Here is an 18885-nt window from a genome sequence, read left to right on the forward strand (position 1 = left end):
GCACCCTCTATACCCAATCTCATGATAAAAAAAGAGGGATCTTTTATTAGATGCCCAAACAAAATTTAGAAATATTTTAATAATTTTTAAATATTCTAAAAAATTATAATAATAAATAGGGTGGGGTCTACTTAACACGATGCCTATTTGTCATTTTGCGGCGTTGGCCAGCTCTCGCTCAAAAGCGGGTCGCATCTGTTCTGCCACTAACCAATCACAACCCAAGGTATCTTCTTTTTATTCCTTAGTTTTCTTACTTGAATGTATGCTCCCGCGGGATCGTATCCGCAATTCACTCCCGCTTAATAAAACGAGGTTTTCGTCGAGTCTTCTTAGGACCCCGGAAATTTTAGGATGTAACCTTACCTCTTCAAACTCGCTCTTTTTTGTCTGGAATAAATTATAAGGTCTTAGGATTGAATGAGAACGTCCAGGTCATGTGAGAATTTAACAACTTGTATAAACTTTTTTTGAAAGGAAATTTGAGGAAAAACTTATTCTAAAATTTTTTAAAGGAATTTGGAGAAAAAAAACTTTTTTCTCTATTTAAAAATATTTATATAATATTATATTGAAATATATATATATATATATATATATATATATATATATGTATATATATATATATATAATATTATTTTATTCTTGAGCCTTGCTTTTTTTTTATTCCTAAATTACCACCAATTTTGATATCTAATATTTGAATTAGGGGTTGTTTTTCTTAGGAGTTAAAGACTGAGTCTGATGTTAGATGTTAGGAAACCCTTTTTTTTTATATATAACTAGAGACTTGTTTAAATATCTAATTTTTAAACACAACCCACATTAATAGAAATAACGTCGGGAGTTTAAACATTCAAAATCCTCGCTTGCTTGTATAAGGAGGTCACAATTAATTTTGACCATTAGATGTGAAATTGGGTGGTTGCATTTATTTCATTGACAAAACTCAAAGTTTAAAAGAAATTTTTTTGAATTTATTGATACATCCACATATTGTATGGTTATAAGTAATTGTTTCTTTCTTGTATCAAAGATAAATTGTCACATTGTATGCAACCCCATTAGATAATTGGATGTCGAAAACTAATTTTACACTAAAAAAAGTTGGCAAATGGGTTATTTTACGTGCCAAAAATTACCAATTGATCTTCTTTTCGGTCCTAGGTTCTTTGAGCTGGCCAATTACAACCATCATGTGAAAAACCCCAATATAAGGCATTGGTCATCTAAACTAGGGATGAATTGGATAAAAAATGTAAAAATTATTTACTTTTAATTCAAAAAGGTCATAATTACTCGTGTCTTTTAAATTTCAAATTGGATTGATGTAAGTAAATAATTGACTACCCCTGAAGTTCAAAAAAAAAGAAAACAAAATCTCTGACTTTGGGTCACATTCCAAGCGATACCATTTGGCATCTAACGGCTACCAACAATTGTCCTGTAATAATGACAAATGTTTCACGAGTGGATCCTGAAAGAAAAAGTATACAATATGGTCCGACGGGAGCATTGATAGGGATACTTCTTTCTTACTCTTCTTTTACGTTCGCCTCTCTCGATCTAACACCTGAGTCAAACACGCTCTCTCTTAAATATGGCTTGTCAAAGAGCGGAGGACACAATTTCCCCCTGCTTCTCTCTCTTTTTTGGTATGCCAAAGTGGAAAACCTGGTTTTCCTTGCTTTTAAGACTGGAAGCTTCTCTGAAACCTGACGGGTCTTATTATTGTGTATTGCAGTTGATCAATGGAGGAATTTGATTGAAACTCATCTGCGTGCTCTTTGGGTTTTTGTACGGGATCGACTCTGATCAATAGATTTGGTCAGAATCATCGTTGCTTGGTGTTTGAGGAAAAACGGAACGGTCTCTTGGTCTTCTAAACACCCTCTGATTGCAAAATTAGGGTTTTCATTTTTGGGGCATTGAGTAGAAAGGATCATGGGCTGTCGAATTTTCTAGTTTTTAGATTCCTTGGATATGAAATTGGGCTTTTTTAGGCAATAGAGAAGGCAACTTTTGTATGTTGTTAAGGCTTTCCAGTATTTAGAGCCCTTGGGGTTCAGGGATTGGGTTTTCCTTTTTGGGCAAGAAAACATTATTGGGTTCTTGAAATTTTTTAGCTCTGAGAGTTCTGGGCTGGAATACTGATTCTCTTTCTTTTGTTTGGGTCACAGGGGAATAAAAGATTAGTTATCGAGAAGTTATACAAGATTTTCGTTTATTTTTGGGTTTGTGAATAACATGGATAGCGGTGGTTGGATGCCTGGTCAAGGCCAGGGTGATCCAGTTCTAACAGATGCTAACGATTGGAGAACAGAACTTACAGCCGAAAATAGGCAGAAGATTGTGAATAAGATGTGAGCTCTCTCTCTCTCTCTCTCTGTCTATATATATATATATATATATATATATATATATATATATATATATATATATATATATATATATATATATATATATATATATATATATATATACTTTCATTGCCATCGGAGCCTCCTTTTTGATTCATTAGATATGGTTCCTTCTTTCATATGTTTTGTTGCATGCGATTGTACAATTTGACAGTATGAGTTGGACAAAATTAGTGAGATTTATTTCTTGGGGCAGTTGTTGATTCATTAGATATGGTTCCTTCTTTCATATGTTTTGTTGGATGCAACTGTACAATTTGACTTTTTATTTCTTGGGGTGATTGTTTTCATTATTTATTTCTGCAGTCTTCTGCATTCCTAATTTGATATTACCTGTCTTTGTGTGCTGTTTTAATTTAAATATATATCTTCATTTGGTATAGGTTCAGTAAAACCGTGAATCCTTTGAATTCCAAGGATATTAGAGAAACATAAGGATATTAAAGAAAAAATACAACTTATCCTTGTTGAGATGGAAGTTGTTATTATCTTAATTTTTCAGTAAAAACGAGTATTTATAAATGATCATGGGCATCTCTTTATTTTTTTTGTCTTCCCCTAAAATTTTGCCTACATGTTAATTGGCTATATTCAATTATCTACATTTGAAATTTCTTTCTGCATTGGTTACGTACACTTGGCCTTGGAATTGAGAGTAGGATTGAGCAATAGCAGAGGGAGTTTTGGCTAGTTAGTACTAATGTGAGGTCTTCATCAGATATTGGAGGATTTTCCTTAAATATTAAATGGTTTGATCCATAAAACCACAAGCGCTACTGCTCTGGTTGACGGCCTTTACTGTTTTTCATTTGCAGAATGGAGACTCTTAAGAGGCACTTGCCTGCAGGTGGCCCCGATGGACTGTCTGAACTCAGGAAAATTGCTGCAAGATTTGAAGAGAAGATCTTTACTAGTGCTGAGCACCAGGTTCTCCTTTCTCTCCTTGTCAATCTATTATTATGTTTTCAGTTGTGGATTCTAGGTACAAGAAATTATTTTTTATCAGCACTTTTAAGCATTTGAAATTAAATACCTTCTTTTTTATTTTCCAATTTTGAGTTCTTAATAATATTAATAGTTATAAATAATTATAAGTATGATGGTAGCATAATAATTTGTTATTTACATGCCATATTATGATTTAATTATACTTTTTTTAGGTTTTTTTGTATGGATTTTAGAAATTTTAAATTGTTTGTGATCCATTCTCATAACTCTAATACTTTGACATAATCTTATGGGATGCAAAATAATTTTATTTTTAAATCAGCTACCATTGTAAAAGTATACTAATGATTTCTTTTATCTTATGAATATGGTTGTTATTTTTCTCTCTCCTTATATTTATACGTGCAATGCACCTGAATCTACTAGTATGTTTTAATGTTAGAGCTGTTTCAGTGTGTTGATGTTTTGCAATTCAAATAAATACTAGTTTTTGTTCATTTGGTAGTTCAGAAAACTGGAATGGGCTTTCTGTGGTTCCTCCTGATTTTGCAAGTTGTTAACTGGGGAGAAATTCTATACGTCATAGACTTGCCAGCCTTAAAACCTTTCCCCAGCAACTTGACATGGAAAACTGTGTAACTAAGCAAAGAAAAGAAAAGAAAAATTACTCTTGTATAGGTTTGGGTGGCATATGCTGTGAGTGAATCAAAGAATTGGAGTGTAGTTCTACTAATATGATGTTGGAGATGAACTTGGTGAGCAGGTTGAGAAAACAAATATCACTGAATGAGCTTGGTGAGCTGGTTGAGAGAACAAATATCGTCAGTGAATGGACTAAGTTACTTGAACTACTTGTGAACTTTGACAGACCCATCATTTTCTTTTATACAATTGATATCCAACTTTATTGTTTGGCATGAACTAATGAATAATTTTACTAACCCATCCAACCTTTTTAGTTGTTTAGGAAGAATCTGGCTTACACGCTCTGCTTAACTATTGATTGGGTTCAAAACCCTTTCCATCCATATAAACTTTTAGCTCTTATTAGGGAGAATTAGTAGACTGAAAGATCATTGAAACAAGTGATTATCTTAAGCGGGCCGTGGAAATAGATTGAGTAGAGATAAGAGTAGAAGGTATTATGGTTATTGGTTGTTAAGTCGATGTTTGGTTGAGACTCGAGTGTTAATTTTGAAACTAGAAATCTGTGTATTATGGTAAAGCTATTCCTGACATAATTATTAAATATTTATGCTTGTGATACTCTACCTAATCATGTATATTGTGATTAATTGGATGCTTTATACTCATAAATGTTAGTCCCTTATGAGAATCTCAATATTCACATTTCTCACCTCTGAATTATTACTTTCCAGGCGGATTATTTGAGGAAAATTTCTCTAAAGATGCTCACTATGGAGACAAAATCTACCATGGGGAATTCTGTGGCATCAAACTCTACTGGTGGAAACCAAAATATGCAAGATCAAGGTGAATTTTTGTCAAATATAGAAAATTGCGTACTTATGTGCAAAAAATACTGTTGCTATATATATATATATACACACATACATACATGTGTATATGTATATGTATGTATGCACGTATATAGATATGTATGTGTATTTGTGTATGTATATATGTATACGTATGTATGTATATACACATGTATATGTGTATATATGTATGCATATGTAAATATATGGGAAAAGATCCTGTCAGCCCATGGACTGATTGAATAGTGTAAGCCTAACATCCAGATTGAATATGGGCCGTTCTAACGGTTGCAAATGTATCTTGTATTTGAATTTTAATATTTTTTTATACAAAATCAAATCTTATGAAATTTGGGGTGTCCACTCTTTTCTTCAAGGCGCACCTAATAAAAATATTTAAAAAATAATTTGAAAAATTAAATTGACCAAAATACCCCTGAAATTTATAAGGGTATTTTGCTCAATTCAAGTTTTGTGAATTAATGCTTTGATATTTTTATTAGATTCACCTATATTTTAAGAGTAGATGCTACAAATTTCAAGTGATTTGGATTTATAATAAAAATATCAAAATAATGCAATTGTGACTATTAGATATGCCCAGATTCAATTTGAGCCATTGGGCATTTACTATAACTCTCAGCTAGCGGGCTGACCTTAGACTCACCCTATATATATATATATATATATATATATATATATGCTTGTGTGTGTGTGTGCACACGTGCATGTGGGCCTGTCTATCTATCTATATATATGTGTGTGTGTGTGCGTGTGCGTGTGCGTGTGTATGTGTATTTCTATGTATGTATGTATATATATATATATGTACATATGCATGTATGTATTTATGTCTGTGTGTGTGTGCGTGCATATATATATATATATATATATATATATATATATAGAGAGAGAGAGAGAGAGAGAGAGAGAGTAAAGCTTACAATAGCGAAGCAGTTATAATGAATAGTAATATAGGTAGAATTCTAGCCGTCAGATATTCATCATGTGGTTTAGAATGCATATCATCATATGAATTTTAGTTTTTTTTTCTATAAATCTGATTAAGATGAAATTTTGGGTGTATATACCTAACACTATTGCGCACCATATAAAAAAGTTATATTCAACAATTTAAAATGACCAAATTACCCTCATCATTTTTCAGGGGTATTTCGGTCATTTAATATTTTGGAAAATAGTTTTTATATATTTTTTAATTGTGCACCCTATTTTTTAGCACACACGTCTAAGATTTCATTATGATCCTATTTCTGGAAAAAATATTAAAATTCATATAGTGATATGCATTATGAACCACATGATGAAGATCGATGGTTGGGATTCCACCTATATTACTATTCATTAGAGCTGCCCAGCTATTGTTAGCTTTTTTCATACATATATATATATATATATATATATATATATGGGAATGGATTCTGTCAGCCTACGATCTGACTGCTACAGTGATAGTCAACGGCCCAGATTGAATCTGGACCAATCTGACAGTGACGACTTCATTTCGTATTTGAATTGTCATTCTTTTCTACAAATCGAAATCACTTGAAATTTTAGGCTTTCATGTACCAAAAGTGAATGGTCTCATTGTATGCAATCCCTATATATATATATATATATATATATATGATATTGTATATGTTTAGAAACATTTCAGTCTGCAGGAAAAAGATATAATAATCTTTCCATGTTTTCTTTTCCCTTGACATTCTCAATATTATCATTTCTTCCTCGCAGCTTCGATTGCCCTACAATCGCAAGTGCGCAACCAAGGCCAACCCATGTCAATGCCCTTGGCTAATCAAGTGCAATCACGACAACAACTTCTACAACAAAATCTTTCAACTACCATCCCATCGGGTGCTATGCAAGGCTCGACTAATTTACCGCCTGCCCTCTCTACGATGTCGACCCTAGCTCAGCCTGCCATCTCAAATGTCATCAGCCAGAGCTCTTCGCTCCAGAACTCAATGACCGGACTTTCTCAAAACTCGATGACCGGCACAGTTGGGCATGGAGTAGTACCAAACCAGAACATGTTCTCAAACTCTCAAAGGCCTCTCCAAGTTAGACAGCACCAGCTTCCACAGGTTTCTCAGCAACAACCGCAAAACCAGCAGTCCCATGTAGTTTATCAGCAACAGATTCATCAACAACTAATGAAGCAAAAGCTTCAGCAACAGCAGGCGCACCTTCAACCTTCTCTCCTGCAACAAACCCATATGCAACAGCAGCAGCAACAACAACAACAACAACAACAACAACAACAACAACAAAGTCTCATGCAATCGAGCCAACAATCCAGTGGCCTCCAGTCTAGTCAGCCGTCTCTCCAGCAAGCCCAGTCCTCTCAACCATCCTTAGTTCAGCAATCGATCTTAAGGCAATCACAAACCCAGCAATCTGTTCCATCAAGCATGCTACACCAGCAGCAAAACTCCATAGTTCAGCAACCAAATCTTCCATCTCAACAGCAAATGGGGCAACAACAACCACAACAACAACAGCAGCAGCAGCAGCAGCAACAAGCACCTCCATCAAATATGAATCAGATGTTGGGTCCGCAGGCGAGTAATCCCCCTGACCTGCAACAACAGCAACAGAGGATGTTGGGTCAGCAAAATATGTTGTCGAACATGCAACAAATGGCTCAACAAAACAATGTCCCCAATATGCATCAACAACAACAATTGGGCCAACAAAACAGTATTCCTGGTCTACAACAACAGCAACCATCCAGTGTGTCTCAGCATCAGCATAATATTCATCAGCTTCTCCATCAGCCAAGAGTTGCTCAATCTCAACAAGCTTCATCAACCCTTTTGAATCAGCAAGGTGCACAGTCTCAGTCCCAAACATCACAGCAACAGCTCATGTCTCAGCTTCAAGCTCACCAGCAGCAGCAGCAGCAACAAGTGATGCAACAACAACCAGGCTCGATGCAACAGGATATGCATCAAAGACTACAGGCATCAGGGGGTTTAATGCAACATCAGAGTGGTGTTGATCAGAAACCACTGTTTCAGCAGCAAAGAGGGGTGGCTGAGGCCCCTTCATGTGAGTGTTTGTTCTTCCTGTCTTACCTGTATGTGGTGACCCCATGCTAAGGATCATGTTCATGACATCTCTTCAATTTAGTCTTGGTGCATGTCGTAGAGGTTTGAAGTAGGACTTCATTTCAAAATTGTGTATACTACTTTTGTCCTCTTTCTACATATTCATTCAGCATGTGTTGAACTATTAAGGTCATTGTCCTATGTCATTGTGTATACTACTTTTGTCCTCTTTCTACATATTCATTCAGCATGTGTTGAACTATTAAGGTCATTGTCCTATGTCATCGACTGAATTTTAGAAGTTCTATACTGGTGATTAAATTTTGGAACTTACCCTGCATTCCAAAGGAGTCCATGGAGGGAAGAAAGCATTAAGTCCTTAGGTTATCTTACTGGTTAAAAAGAATCACCGTCCTTTCCCGGACATGATTATTCTATTTTTATCCTACCTTAGGCCCCTATGCGCTTGATGGCATCTGGTGTCTGTGATGTCAGATTGTTGAAATTGTGTTAGTGTGTACTCCATCTTCATATACATCTGCATTTGTTTGGGGAGCAAGACATGTTCACCGCACCCTCCCCCCCCTTACGTTAAAAAGATGAGAACGGAAACCCTCTCCCCTCTTTTTAATCGTAATTTACGTTTCTACCCCTATTTATTTTAAATAATGCTCTGTTTCCATCCGTAGCCCAAAAAAACCCCTTCCCTCCCTCTCTCTCTCTCTCTCTCTTTTTCCCTCTCTTTTTCTCTCTCTCTTTTTCCCTCTCTTTTTCTCTCTCTCTTTTTCCCTCTCTTTTTCTCTCTCTTTTTCTCTCTCTCTCTTTTCCCCTCTTTTTCGCTCTCTCCCCTTTCTTTTTAATCATAATTTGCATTTCTACCCCTGTTTATTTTAAATAACCCCCAATTTCCATCCATAGCCCAAAAAGACCCCCTCCCTCCCTCTATCTCTTTCTCCAAGCATGAAGTTCTTGTGAAAAACCTTGCTTTCCCTCGCTTCCACCCCATGAACCTCTCTCTCTCTCTCTCTCTCTCTCTCTCTCTCGCTCTCTCCCTCCCTCGCTCCCTTCTTCGACAACCTCCAGTGAGCCCTGCTTCTCTCTCATTCTCTTCCTTCACACCACTCTGTCTCCTAACCTGTCTGTCATGCCTCAATATTTTTCCTGGATTCTTCTTCTTTTCTCGAGTTCTTCTCTTCTACAATTAAAGCATCTCTTCTATCTCTACGAGATTGTCTTTGTGATTCCTGGGCAAGAACGCCAATCTATGCCTTTGACATATGGAGCGCATGAAAGGGAGGAGCAAGAGGAGAGCTGCAATACCGGGGACAATTTTGAACGGGATTAGGAGCTTCACCTCAATCTTTGCGACTTAATCTTTTTGAGGCTTAATGGATGGATTTGTGGTTCAAACTGTGACTTTGTTCTTGTTTATGGATCTATGAATTACTAAATTCCATGTCCAAGAATGGTTGGCAATCACAGTTGAGTGGTCAGAGGATTTAAATGTATTGAAATAGACTTTAGGACCAAGATTTAGGGATTTCTAATACATGGAAATGGATTTGTCTCAGTTGCAGGGTTTGGTCGTAGTGATAAATGGATGGATGGGTTTGATCACGTAAGTGTGTTGTCATTATGTAGAGTTGGGAAGTTATGAGTTTTCTTTGAATCACTAAGGGCCAAGATAAATCTTTAGGATTTCGTTGGAGAAAGAAGGCTTGAATGGTGGGGAGAGAGAGAGAGAGAGAGAGAGAGAGAGAGAGAGAGAGAGAGGTTTCATCGCCGAAACTTGGGGAGACAGAGGTTTATAGGCAGAAGAGAGAGTTTCTCTGGTTAAATAGGAAAGGGGGCATTTTCTAAAATAGTAGGGTTGGCAATGTAATTTGGACAGGTAAAAAAAGAAAGGAGGTTTGCTGTCCTAGTTTGCAAACTCTGTGGGGGTCCACAGGCAATCATGGACTTGAGGGTTTTATTGGTTAGAAAAATACAATGAGGGGGTGGTAAGTATTTTTCCCCCTTCTTTTCGGATTGATATGCATGGCTTGGGATTCAATTGTAAGAGCTTTAAGGGTATGGTGTTCAGCGCTTCATTTTTTTAGAAGGATTATCACACTTACTGTTGAAAAGGCGTTGCTGTCTCTTATATTGTAGATTGACTTATAGAAATTGCATCTTTGTTTTGTTGGTGTCAGTGAGAATGGGTGGCTACATGTTATGTTGTGTTTCGACCCTAGTCTATGAAGTGAGGATTATTCTCCCTTAAATATTAGTTGAATATTCTATGCCTTTTTGGATTCTCATTGATTCATATTCAAGGTTCTATGATGTAATCAATGAGAATGTTATACATCCTTGGGTATTTTCTTTTCTGGTTGAGAGATGTATATGGCTTTCAAATTGTCCTCATTGTCCTTGTTTGTTGGTTGAGTTTGAGTGTGTTCTTGTGAATGTGTGAAACAGACATTAATGCATGCATGCATACATTTATGGATGTACATGTGTATGTATCTCTATTAATTTGCACTCTATATATACTCTCCAAAAATGCATGCATACATGATACATGTGTACTTCCAGCATATGAGCTCATGCCTATATGTGAAAGTGATGTTTGTGTGTACAGTTCCATGTTTTGAAATCATCTATTTGTTGACCATGCTGAAGCTTTGTTTGATGTAAAATAAAGAGAATGTTCTTTGCTGATGCAAGTTCTGTTATGTTTATATGATCTTGTTAATTCTCAAATTTAATGCTTTGTTTAATTTGATACCTGAATTATCTTACTTATTGAAATGCTATGTCATGTACCCATTCTCTATGAGCCCCCTGCATTGGTTAGCTTTTGTCTGAGACTTTACCATCTTCTTCAGCATCCATGGATTCCACAGCGCAGACTGGTCAATCAACTGCAATAGATTGGCAAGAGGAGGTCTATCAGAAGGTAACATGTTACGACCTATAGAGTAATTTGTCTTGATCTTGTCCTTTATTTTTTTCTTTAAACTATAAGGACATATCACATCTGTGTTTGTGTACGTATAACACATCATGTACCTTAAATCAAAGCTCTCTGAATTGCGGTCGCAACGGACCTGCATTTGAGGTGATCTGATGTTGGGGCCTGAAGATATGACCATTTGAATGAATGGATGTTCCTCTTTAAAAATTTTGTAATACATGAGTTTTCAAGTTCAACTTCTCTCTAAAAATTCTCTCGTTTCGGGCATTGGCAAGGGCCGTGTCATGTACCAAAACGTGCGGCTTGATGAGCTCTACAACATACTGAAATTTGAGTTTGATTGGCCCCAAGATGAGAGAGTTATGACTTCACAAGGAAATCCCAAGAAAATAATTTCTAAAAAATATTTTTACATGAAAAATTCGCTCATGTGGTTAAGTGTGATAATATTTTCATAGCGATTAGTCTTAGTGCATCTTCTCACACCAATTGGCAACTAATTGATGTAACAATATTCCCACACTTAATCACATGAGAGAAATGTTTTATGTGTTGACTGGGAGATCATGTATCTCCTAAACATCTGAGGGGCTCCACTCCCTCTGAGGGTGGGCGTACATAAATGCATTGAGGTTATTAGGTTTGAAGGGTTTATAGAAATTTTTCTTTTCAACTAAAGTAATTAAAAGTTTTGTTCAAGCATGCAATTACTTTGCATGGGATGGATTGTATTGGTTTAGTCAAAATTCATTCTGTGAGACGTGTTTTGCAATTTGTATTTTCAATGTTATACATATGGCCTTTGGGGAAGTTCTACTGCTGATTCATCAGAAATCACTCTTACACTATAAAGAGTGCCTCTATACTAGTCATATGCTATAACCCAAACAGAAACCTTGTTTTCTTAGAATATTTTCTTTGGAATGTGCACAAGTGCCCGACTGTTTTGCAAGTCACCAATGATTTCCTGTTTATCTGTTCGAGCTTTTCATTGCAGGCATGTTTAATAGTTGTTGGTACTTTTCAGATTAAAAGCTTGAAGGAGATGTACTATGCAGAACTTAATGAACTTTTTCAAAAGCTGGTCACAAAATGCCAGCAGGTGCCTTTTCTTCCTCTTTAATTATTATCATCCAACTTAAAAGGTTGATTGATATTTGTAGGTGCTTTTATAACTTTCATAATATCTAACATTTTTCGTAATGGTTATACACCTAATGAGGCTCCTCTTTCTGTGCCATTGTATTTGGCAGCAAGATACTCTTGTGCAGCCTCCATTGCATTCTGATCAAATGGAGAAGCTCCGCCATTACAAAAACCTCCTTGAACGCATAATAGCTTATTTTCAGGCCCCTAAAAGCAGTCTCTCATCGAGTTTCAGGGAGAAGCTCCCAGCCTTTGAGAAACAAATCCTCAATATACTTGCTTTATTCAAGCAGAAGAAACCCACCGCTCAACAAATGCAGGTTCAGCAGCAACAGCTTCAACAGCAAAGTGGCGGCCAGACACAACCCATGCAACAGCTACAACCACAACCTCAGATTCCTCAAATTCATCAACAACAACAACACGAAAACCATGTGAACCCAATACAACAGGTAAACATGCAGGGTTCCATGCCCTCAATGCAACAGTCTAGTATGAGCACCCAACAACATGGGTCTCTCCCCATGATGTCCACACAACCCAACATGAGGAATGCAATTCAGCCTGGTGTTTCGACTTTGGACTCGGCACAAGGGAACAGTTTAAATCAATTGCAGCAAGGTGCAATGAGTTCTCTTCAGCCAAGTGGAGTTGGGGTTGGCCCTCTTTCTCAAAATTCTTCAGGAAATCCCCCTCAAAACTTGAGCACACTGAAGCTGCAGTTGCAGCAAAGACACATTCATCAGCAACTTATCCAGCATAAACAACAGTTAATGCAACAACAGCAGCAGCAGCAGCCTCAACTGCATCATCAACAACAACAACAACAGTTTCAGCATCAGCAGATGCAGAAGCAACAACAAGCAACTTCTCATTTGCAGGGTCATCAAATCCCTCAAATTCACCAAATGAACGATGCCAACAATGAGATGAAGGTGAACCCTACTTTGGGCGTCAAGCCAATGTTTCAGCAACACCACCAATTGGGGGGGCAACGTCAAACTTACCATCATCAACAGCTGAAGCCTGGTTCGCCCTTTCCGGCCTCTTCCCCTCAACTTCTCCAAGCCTTGTCACCGCAAATATCTCAGCACTCATCGCCCCAAATAGACCAGCAAAATTTGTTGGCTCCCTCTCTTCCAAAGGCGGGGACTCCTCTTCAAACTGCTAGCTCACCTTTTGTTGTTCCTTCACCGTCAACTCCTCTGGCCCCCTCGCCTTTACCGGCTGACTCTGAGAAGCAGCAGTCTTCTGGTGTCACGACTGTTTCAAACTCTACAAATATAGGGAATCAACTACAGACAGTTATTCCATTGAATCAGGTGGCCCAATCAATGGCAATTGGTACACCAGGGATCTCAGCATCTCCCTTATTGGCTGAGTTTGCTAGTCTGGATGGGAATCAGGGTAATGTGCCTGCTTTACTCCAAGGTGACAAGTGTACTGAGCGACCCTTGGAGCGCTTGATGAAAGTGGTGAGTAGTTTTTTTGTGTCCTTAGACTGTTCCTTTCACCTTTTTCAAATAATTTACTTGATGGTTTACTCTCTGATTGTTATATGTTATAGCCTACATGTGGATTTTGTTTCTCTTGAGTGTATCTGTTATGTCATTTTTCTTTTTCTTTTTCTTTCTTTCCTCACAAATAACCAGAAAAAGAAACATTTAGTCCCTACCTTATAAACTTCTTCATTTGAAACCACTTAGCCAAATGTCAAGCCAATGTTCCTGGGTAGAGAGAGATTGGGTATTTTGAATGGACTTGGATAATGGCTCTTATGCAATGCTGTTTATTGATGGAAGAATTTTGATCTCATTTCCAGTTTCAAGCTCATCACTCTTTCTTCCTTAAATAGTTTGCGGTTTACTGAGTACGAGAAATTAGACATCTTCTTGTGCTAAGGTGCAGACAAACAAGAGATATTTAAGAAAAGTCAAGGGAGCAGACTAACTATTAGAAGAGAGGCAATGGATATATGATCACTCGCGCTGTTCTTAATTAATGTAGAAAAAAGGTTTAGCTGGATTGCATGGAGAGTTTTAACGAGGCACAAATTTTTTTAATGGTTTCTTTAGTCTGCTTTCTTCTGTTAATTTCTGATGGATAAATAATTCCATCTATGTATTTATTTAAACTGTATCTGCATGAGGTTGTGACAGTGGTTTGATGGTTTTTATTTTGATGTTAAGCATATTTTTGAATGCATTGATCCTGTCCTCATTGAATTGAAGTAGGTCCCTTGAAAATTGGATATGGTGGAAGTGAAAGCCTTACTAAAAGTGCTGAAAATGCAAATATGGTGTAAGCGTAGCATACTTCCTCTGGATGTGTCTCCTTACCAGTGTTGAGGAATCAGGCTTGAGTTGGGATAACTTACTGGAGTTCCAATCCCAAGCCAACTCCGACTTGGAACAGGACTTGGCCGAGTCTGTTAAAAAGATTAAAAAAGCAACTAGAAAAAGGTGACACTCAGGGAGCCTATGTTGCCTCCAGAATCACCAGGGTCCCAATCTGAGCTGACCTGAGGAAGCCCACATCAGCTTGGTCCGGCAATTTTTCATCACTGCTGATCATATTGGGAAAAACTATAGTTGCAAGCTTGTAGCTTTTTTTGGTCACTATAGCGGTTGGTCTTCTTATGCATCTATGCATCTTTATAGAAGGGGAAAATACGTAGCTATGGCTAAATCTCATGAAAGAAAATAAATATAAATCACATGATTAGTGTTGGCGCTAAGGCTATCAATCAGAAATGGAAGAAAAAGTTCTAGTTGCTAAAACTGATACTTTGGTTTCTAGTCGCTATAATTTCTGTGGTGTGGTGGTTAAGGTATCTGGGTTATTTGAGGGAAATGTCAAGGGTTTGCAACCTTGAATTTTATCCCAAAAACGGACCATGTTAACCTTCCCTTCTATTTTTTCATAAAAATGACACTGCTGCTCTAAAAATCCTGCTCCTTTTTTTCAATCAATGTCTGCTTATGAGAACCATCCACTGCAGAAGGAACACTAAGATACCAAATGCTTGCATTGTATTCTGCTGTTCATTTTCTTTTGCTCGATCTCTATTCCTTATTTTTGTGTCTTAGTCTCTTAGACATTGGTTGGGTGCCTAGGCTTGTGGCTTGAGTAAGCTGCGTTGACTTATTGATGGTTTCTTATTTCATCATTTGTATAATGGTTTCTATGTATATCTCAGAGAACAAGGGTGATCGCATTTGTTGGTTAAGAAAATATACACTAATGGTTAACTTTCATCACAAATATGTTGCCCCGCCTTCTTTAAAGTTCATGGGATTGTGCAATTTTAATAGGTATAAGTGATCAATAGTCGATCCTCACAAAATTGCACCACCTTTTCAGGTATCATCAATGTCAGCAAAAGCTTTTAGCTCATCTATAAGTGATATTGGCTCGGTTGTGGGATTGATTGATCGAATGGCGGGATCGGCCCCAGGCAATGGCTCTAGGGCAGCTATTGGTGAGGACTTGGTGGCTGTGACAAAATGCCGTCTTCAAGCAAGGAGCTTGATGTCTCAAGATGGAAGTGCAGCAGCTAAGCGAATGAGGAGGAGCATGAGTTCTATGCCCTTGAACACAGTATCATCAGCTGGAAGTGTGAACAATAGTTTTCGAGAACTGAATTGTGTGGAATCCTCTGAAATAGAGTCGACTGCAACTTCTAGAATTAAGAAGCCCAAAGTAGAGGTATGGAACTAATTTTAGTTTTCATTTGTGGGAGTTAATGATCCAGGTGTGCATTGCATAACATAAATATCACCTACGGAAACAAGCAAGGAGATTATACTATAACCCAGTGGAGTGTGGAAACCTGAAGTACATTGGATCACCATTGTCTGATCCAGTGGTGCATGGTAATGGAAAGGGGGATCCTGGGTATGGTAATGTCCTGTTGGGTTGGGTGCTACTCCCTTTCATCACTGTCCATTATTACTTCAGATATTAATGACCCCAACAGACTGTGATTTTTGGTATTAGGTTGAATTATAATATGCATTCCCAATGAATATTGAATATTAAGAGTTTTCTTGGAATCCAAACGTAATCATATGGATATTAAATTGCGATGCAAACCCCTCTAGCTCTAATGAGTTTCATATAGTCAGCTCTAATGTTAAGTTATGACATATGTATGCAAGACTAGTTTGGGAGATAATCATTTGATATCTTGATTAAAGGGCCTAGCCATCTTTAAGCACTTGGGCTGCTCTTTTATGCATAGTCAAGTAAAACAACCTAGGAAAGGACTCGAAATGTCCCTAATCCAGTACTTAAATGCCAAAGAATGTAAAAGTGGACAATACTGTCCCACAGTACAGCTATTGTCAGCAGTATCTGGAATTGGAGAAATGCCCTATTTTATCATTACAAATATATAAATCATGAGGGACAGTAGCCAACCCTGTTTATTAATTGTCAACAAACTTAAAAAGTAATACAAATAACCCAATCTAAAAGTAACTGACAGTTTAATTGTGAGACAGTTTTCTACACAATACATTCCCTCAAGGAAGAATGGCTTATTTCTTTTTCTTTTCTGCTAGTAATCATTGGCATTGTTCAAAGCTTTTTATTAGTTCCCGAGGTCCCTTTGTTTCATTTTTTGAAACTCAGCCTATTTGAACTTGGGCTCGCTTAGTCTGAACTACTGACTCATACTCAGGCCTTGCCAAGTTCCAAGATCAAGTGGTGAGTTTACTAACACTGTTTGTTATTATGCACTTAGCTATGTGTATTTAATGATTAAATTTTAAATGACTTGCTCCTATGTTTCAGTGAATTATGTGCACTAGTAAATAGTAGCAAGCCTAGCAATTAATCCTGCATCAGAGAGGTTAAGATTTTGATTTTGCAATTTCTTCCAGTTATTGTGACCCTAAAATAGAAAGAAAAAGATTTTATTCTTAAAGAAAATGAGAAAGTTTAAGGTTTTAATACATATAATCCTGTGTTCTTTTGCAGGTAAACCAGTCTCTGTTGGAAGAGATCAAAGAGATAAATCAGAGGTTGATTGACACTGTTTTAGATATAAGCGACGAGGACACAGATTCAGCAGCAGCTGCAGCTGAGGGCAGAGAAGGGACAGTGGTTAGATGCTCCTTCAATGCTGTAGCTCTGAGCCCTAGCATGAAATCCCAATATGCGGCCGCACAAGTGGTAGTCTTCAAAAAACAAACCACACCTTCTGTAATTCACATCATAAAGCATGTGCTTCTTAACAGAACACGAATTTATGTTACTATTAATTCCTTCACTATTTGTTGGTTTTGCAGTCACCAATCCTACCATTGCGGTTGCTTGTTCCAGCAAATTATCCCAAGTGTTCTCCCATTCTTCTTGACAAGTTACCAGTTGAAACATGGTACATATAATACTCGTCACTTGATGTTTCATTGTTTTTGGTTTGATGGATGGTTTCAAGATGCAAACAAATAAAATGCATTTACATGAATGATTCTAGAGACATTTTTTTTCCTCACTGGGACATCGTTTCTCTTTCTCATATATTATCATTTTTTTGTTAAATAACTTTTGCAAATTATCTATGTTATTATGCCAACTCTCTGGGATGAGAATGAAAAGTCACATAAACAACTAAAATTATAGTCTTAAATTAAATTTGATATGAACTTATTCTTTGTATATGCATCATGCTACCTATTTAACTCACATATATATATTAAAAGGAGTGTTGAGAAAAATCTCAAAATATGGAGAACATCTTTGTTTTCTAAGACATAAGTATCTTGTGATACATTTAGCAATTTTATATTAAAAAAACGGAAAAAGAAGAGAAGAGAAAAGAAAAGAACAGAAAATGGTGATATTTGTCCCTCTATAGTTGGCTACCTATGTGGGGTGTTATTTGTTTACAGTAAGGAGTTTGAAGATCTATCAAGCAAGGCCAAGTCGAGGTTCAGTGTATCAGTTCGGGACCTTTCTCAGCCCATGTCATTAGGTGACATGGCAAGGACATGGGATGCATGTGCACGTAAGGTGGTGGCGGAGTATGCACACCAGAGTGGAGGTGGCAGTTTTAGCTCACGATATGGCTCTTGGGAGAGTTGCGTTAGCGCTTGATCGATCAATCTATCTATCATAAGCTTTCCTTATGTGCCAAAGAATCGGTGGTGGAGATGTACATTTGTGCATGGCAATCGAAGGCTTGCAGACATATTAATTTGTTCATGTCTTTTTCCTTGTACCATTGTGTGTGTGTGTGTGTGATAGTCTTTTATTTGTGCTTTTTATGGTTTTTTTTTTTTGGGGGTTGGTGGGGGTGTGAGGTTGCGGTTGTGGGCTGAGGTGAGAAGGGGTGAAAGATAAGGGAGAAAGTAAGAGGAAGGGGGGATGTGAGAAATAAGAGTGTGGAATACGTGGAAAAGAGAGAAGGTGATAGAATTGAATGATTTCACCCCCATTTCCCCAAGGAAAAATAGAAGCATGCCAGGTACATACATATAAGGTTGGAGTGCTTAGCCTGTGTTTTTTATTTTTTTTGTTTTGATAAAGATTTTTTAAATGAAAAGAACATGGAAAAATCTTCTGTTTAGAGGCAGTGTCTTTCACAGTGAAAAAAAATATAAGAAAGGGTATCCTGTATACAGAGAGGCAATTTAGTGAGAGTACATAAGAAGTTTCACTTTATCAAATATGGAAGGGGATTGACCATATGGATTTCGAGTACATCTTGAAACTCATCACCTAACAAGAAAATAGGAGAGAGCGAGACAGAAAGAAAGGGACAGAGAGAAGAGAGAGGATTGGGAAGATGCAAGGTTGATGAAAATCTTTGAGTGGGATGTCAGCGATGA

General features: G+C 37.2%; 1 protein-coding gene across 1 annotated transcript; it reads left to right on the plus strand.

The window, feature by feature from the left end:
* The first annotated feature begins 1550 nt into the window (after positions 1 to 1550).
* On the plus strand, positions 1551 to 18623 carry LOC18424555 (mediator of RNA polymerase II transcription subunit 15a). The gene is made up of 13 exons (XM_088848558.1): positions 1551 to 1655; positions 1745 to 1869; positions 2181 to 2363; positions 3236 to 3347; positions 4748 to 4862; positions 6626 to 7945; positions 10815 to 10885; positions 11931 to 12005; positions 12157 to 13524; positions 15413 to 15757; positions 17033 to 17227; positions 17344 to 17432; positions 17947 to 18623. The coding sequence occupies exons 3-13, from the start codon at positions 2248 to 2250 to the stop codon at positions 18149 to 18151; spliced, it is 4011 nt and encodes a 1336-aa protein (XP_088704684.1). The 5' UTR covers positions 1551 to 1655; positions 1745 to 1869; positions 2181 to 2247; the 3' UTR covers positions 18152 to 18623.
* Positions 18624 to 18885: the final 262 nt, after the last annotated feature.

The sequence above is a fragment of the Amborella trichopoda genome, chromosome 9 (genome assembly GCF_054954075.1).
Source record: "Amborella trichopoda isolate Santa Cruz 75 chromosome 9, AtrichopodaSantaCruz75HAP2 v2.0, whole genome shotgun sequence".
Lineage (NCBI taxonomy): Eukaryota > Viridiplantae > Streptophyta > Magnoliopsida > Amborellales > Amborellaceae > Amborella > Amborella trichopoda.

Coding starts and splice junctions, on each gene's coding strand:
- LOC18424555 (XM_088848558.1), top strand. CDS start 2,248: ATGGATAGCGGTGGTTGGATGCCTGGTCAAGGCCAGGGTGATCCAGTT. Junction 7,946..10,814: donor GGTGGCTGAGGCCCCTTCAT/GTGAGTGTTTGT, acceptor CATCTTCTTCAG/CATCCATGGATTCCACAGCG. Junction 12,006..12,156: donor TGGTCACAAAATGCCAGCAG/GTGCCTTTTCTT, acceptor TGTATTTGGCAG/CAAGATACTCTTGTGCAGCC.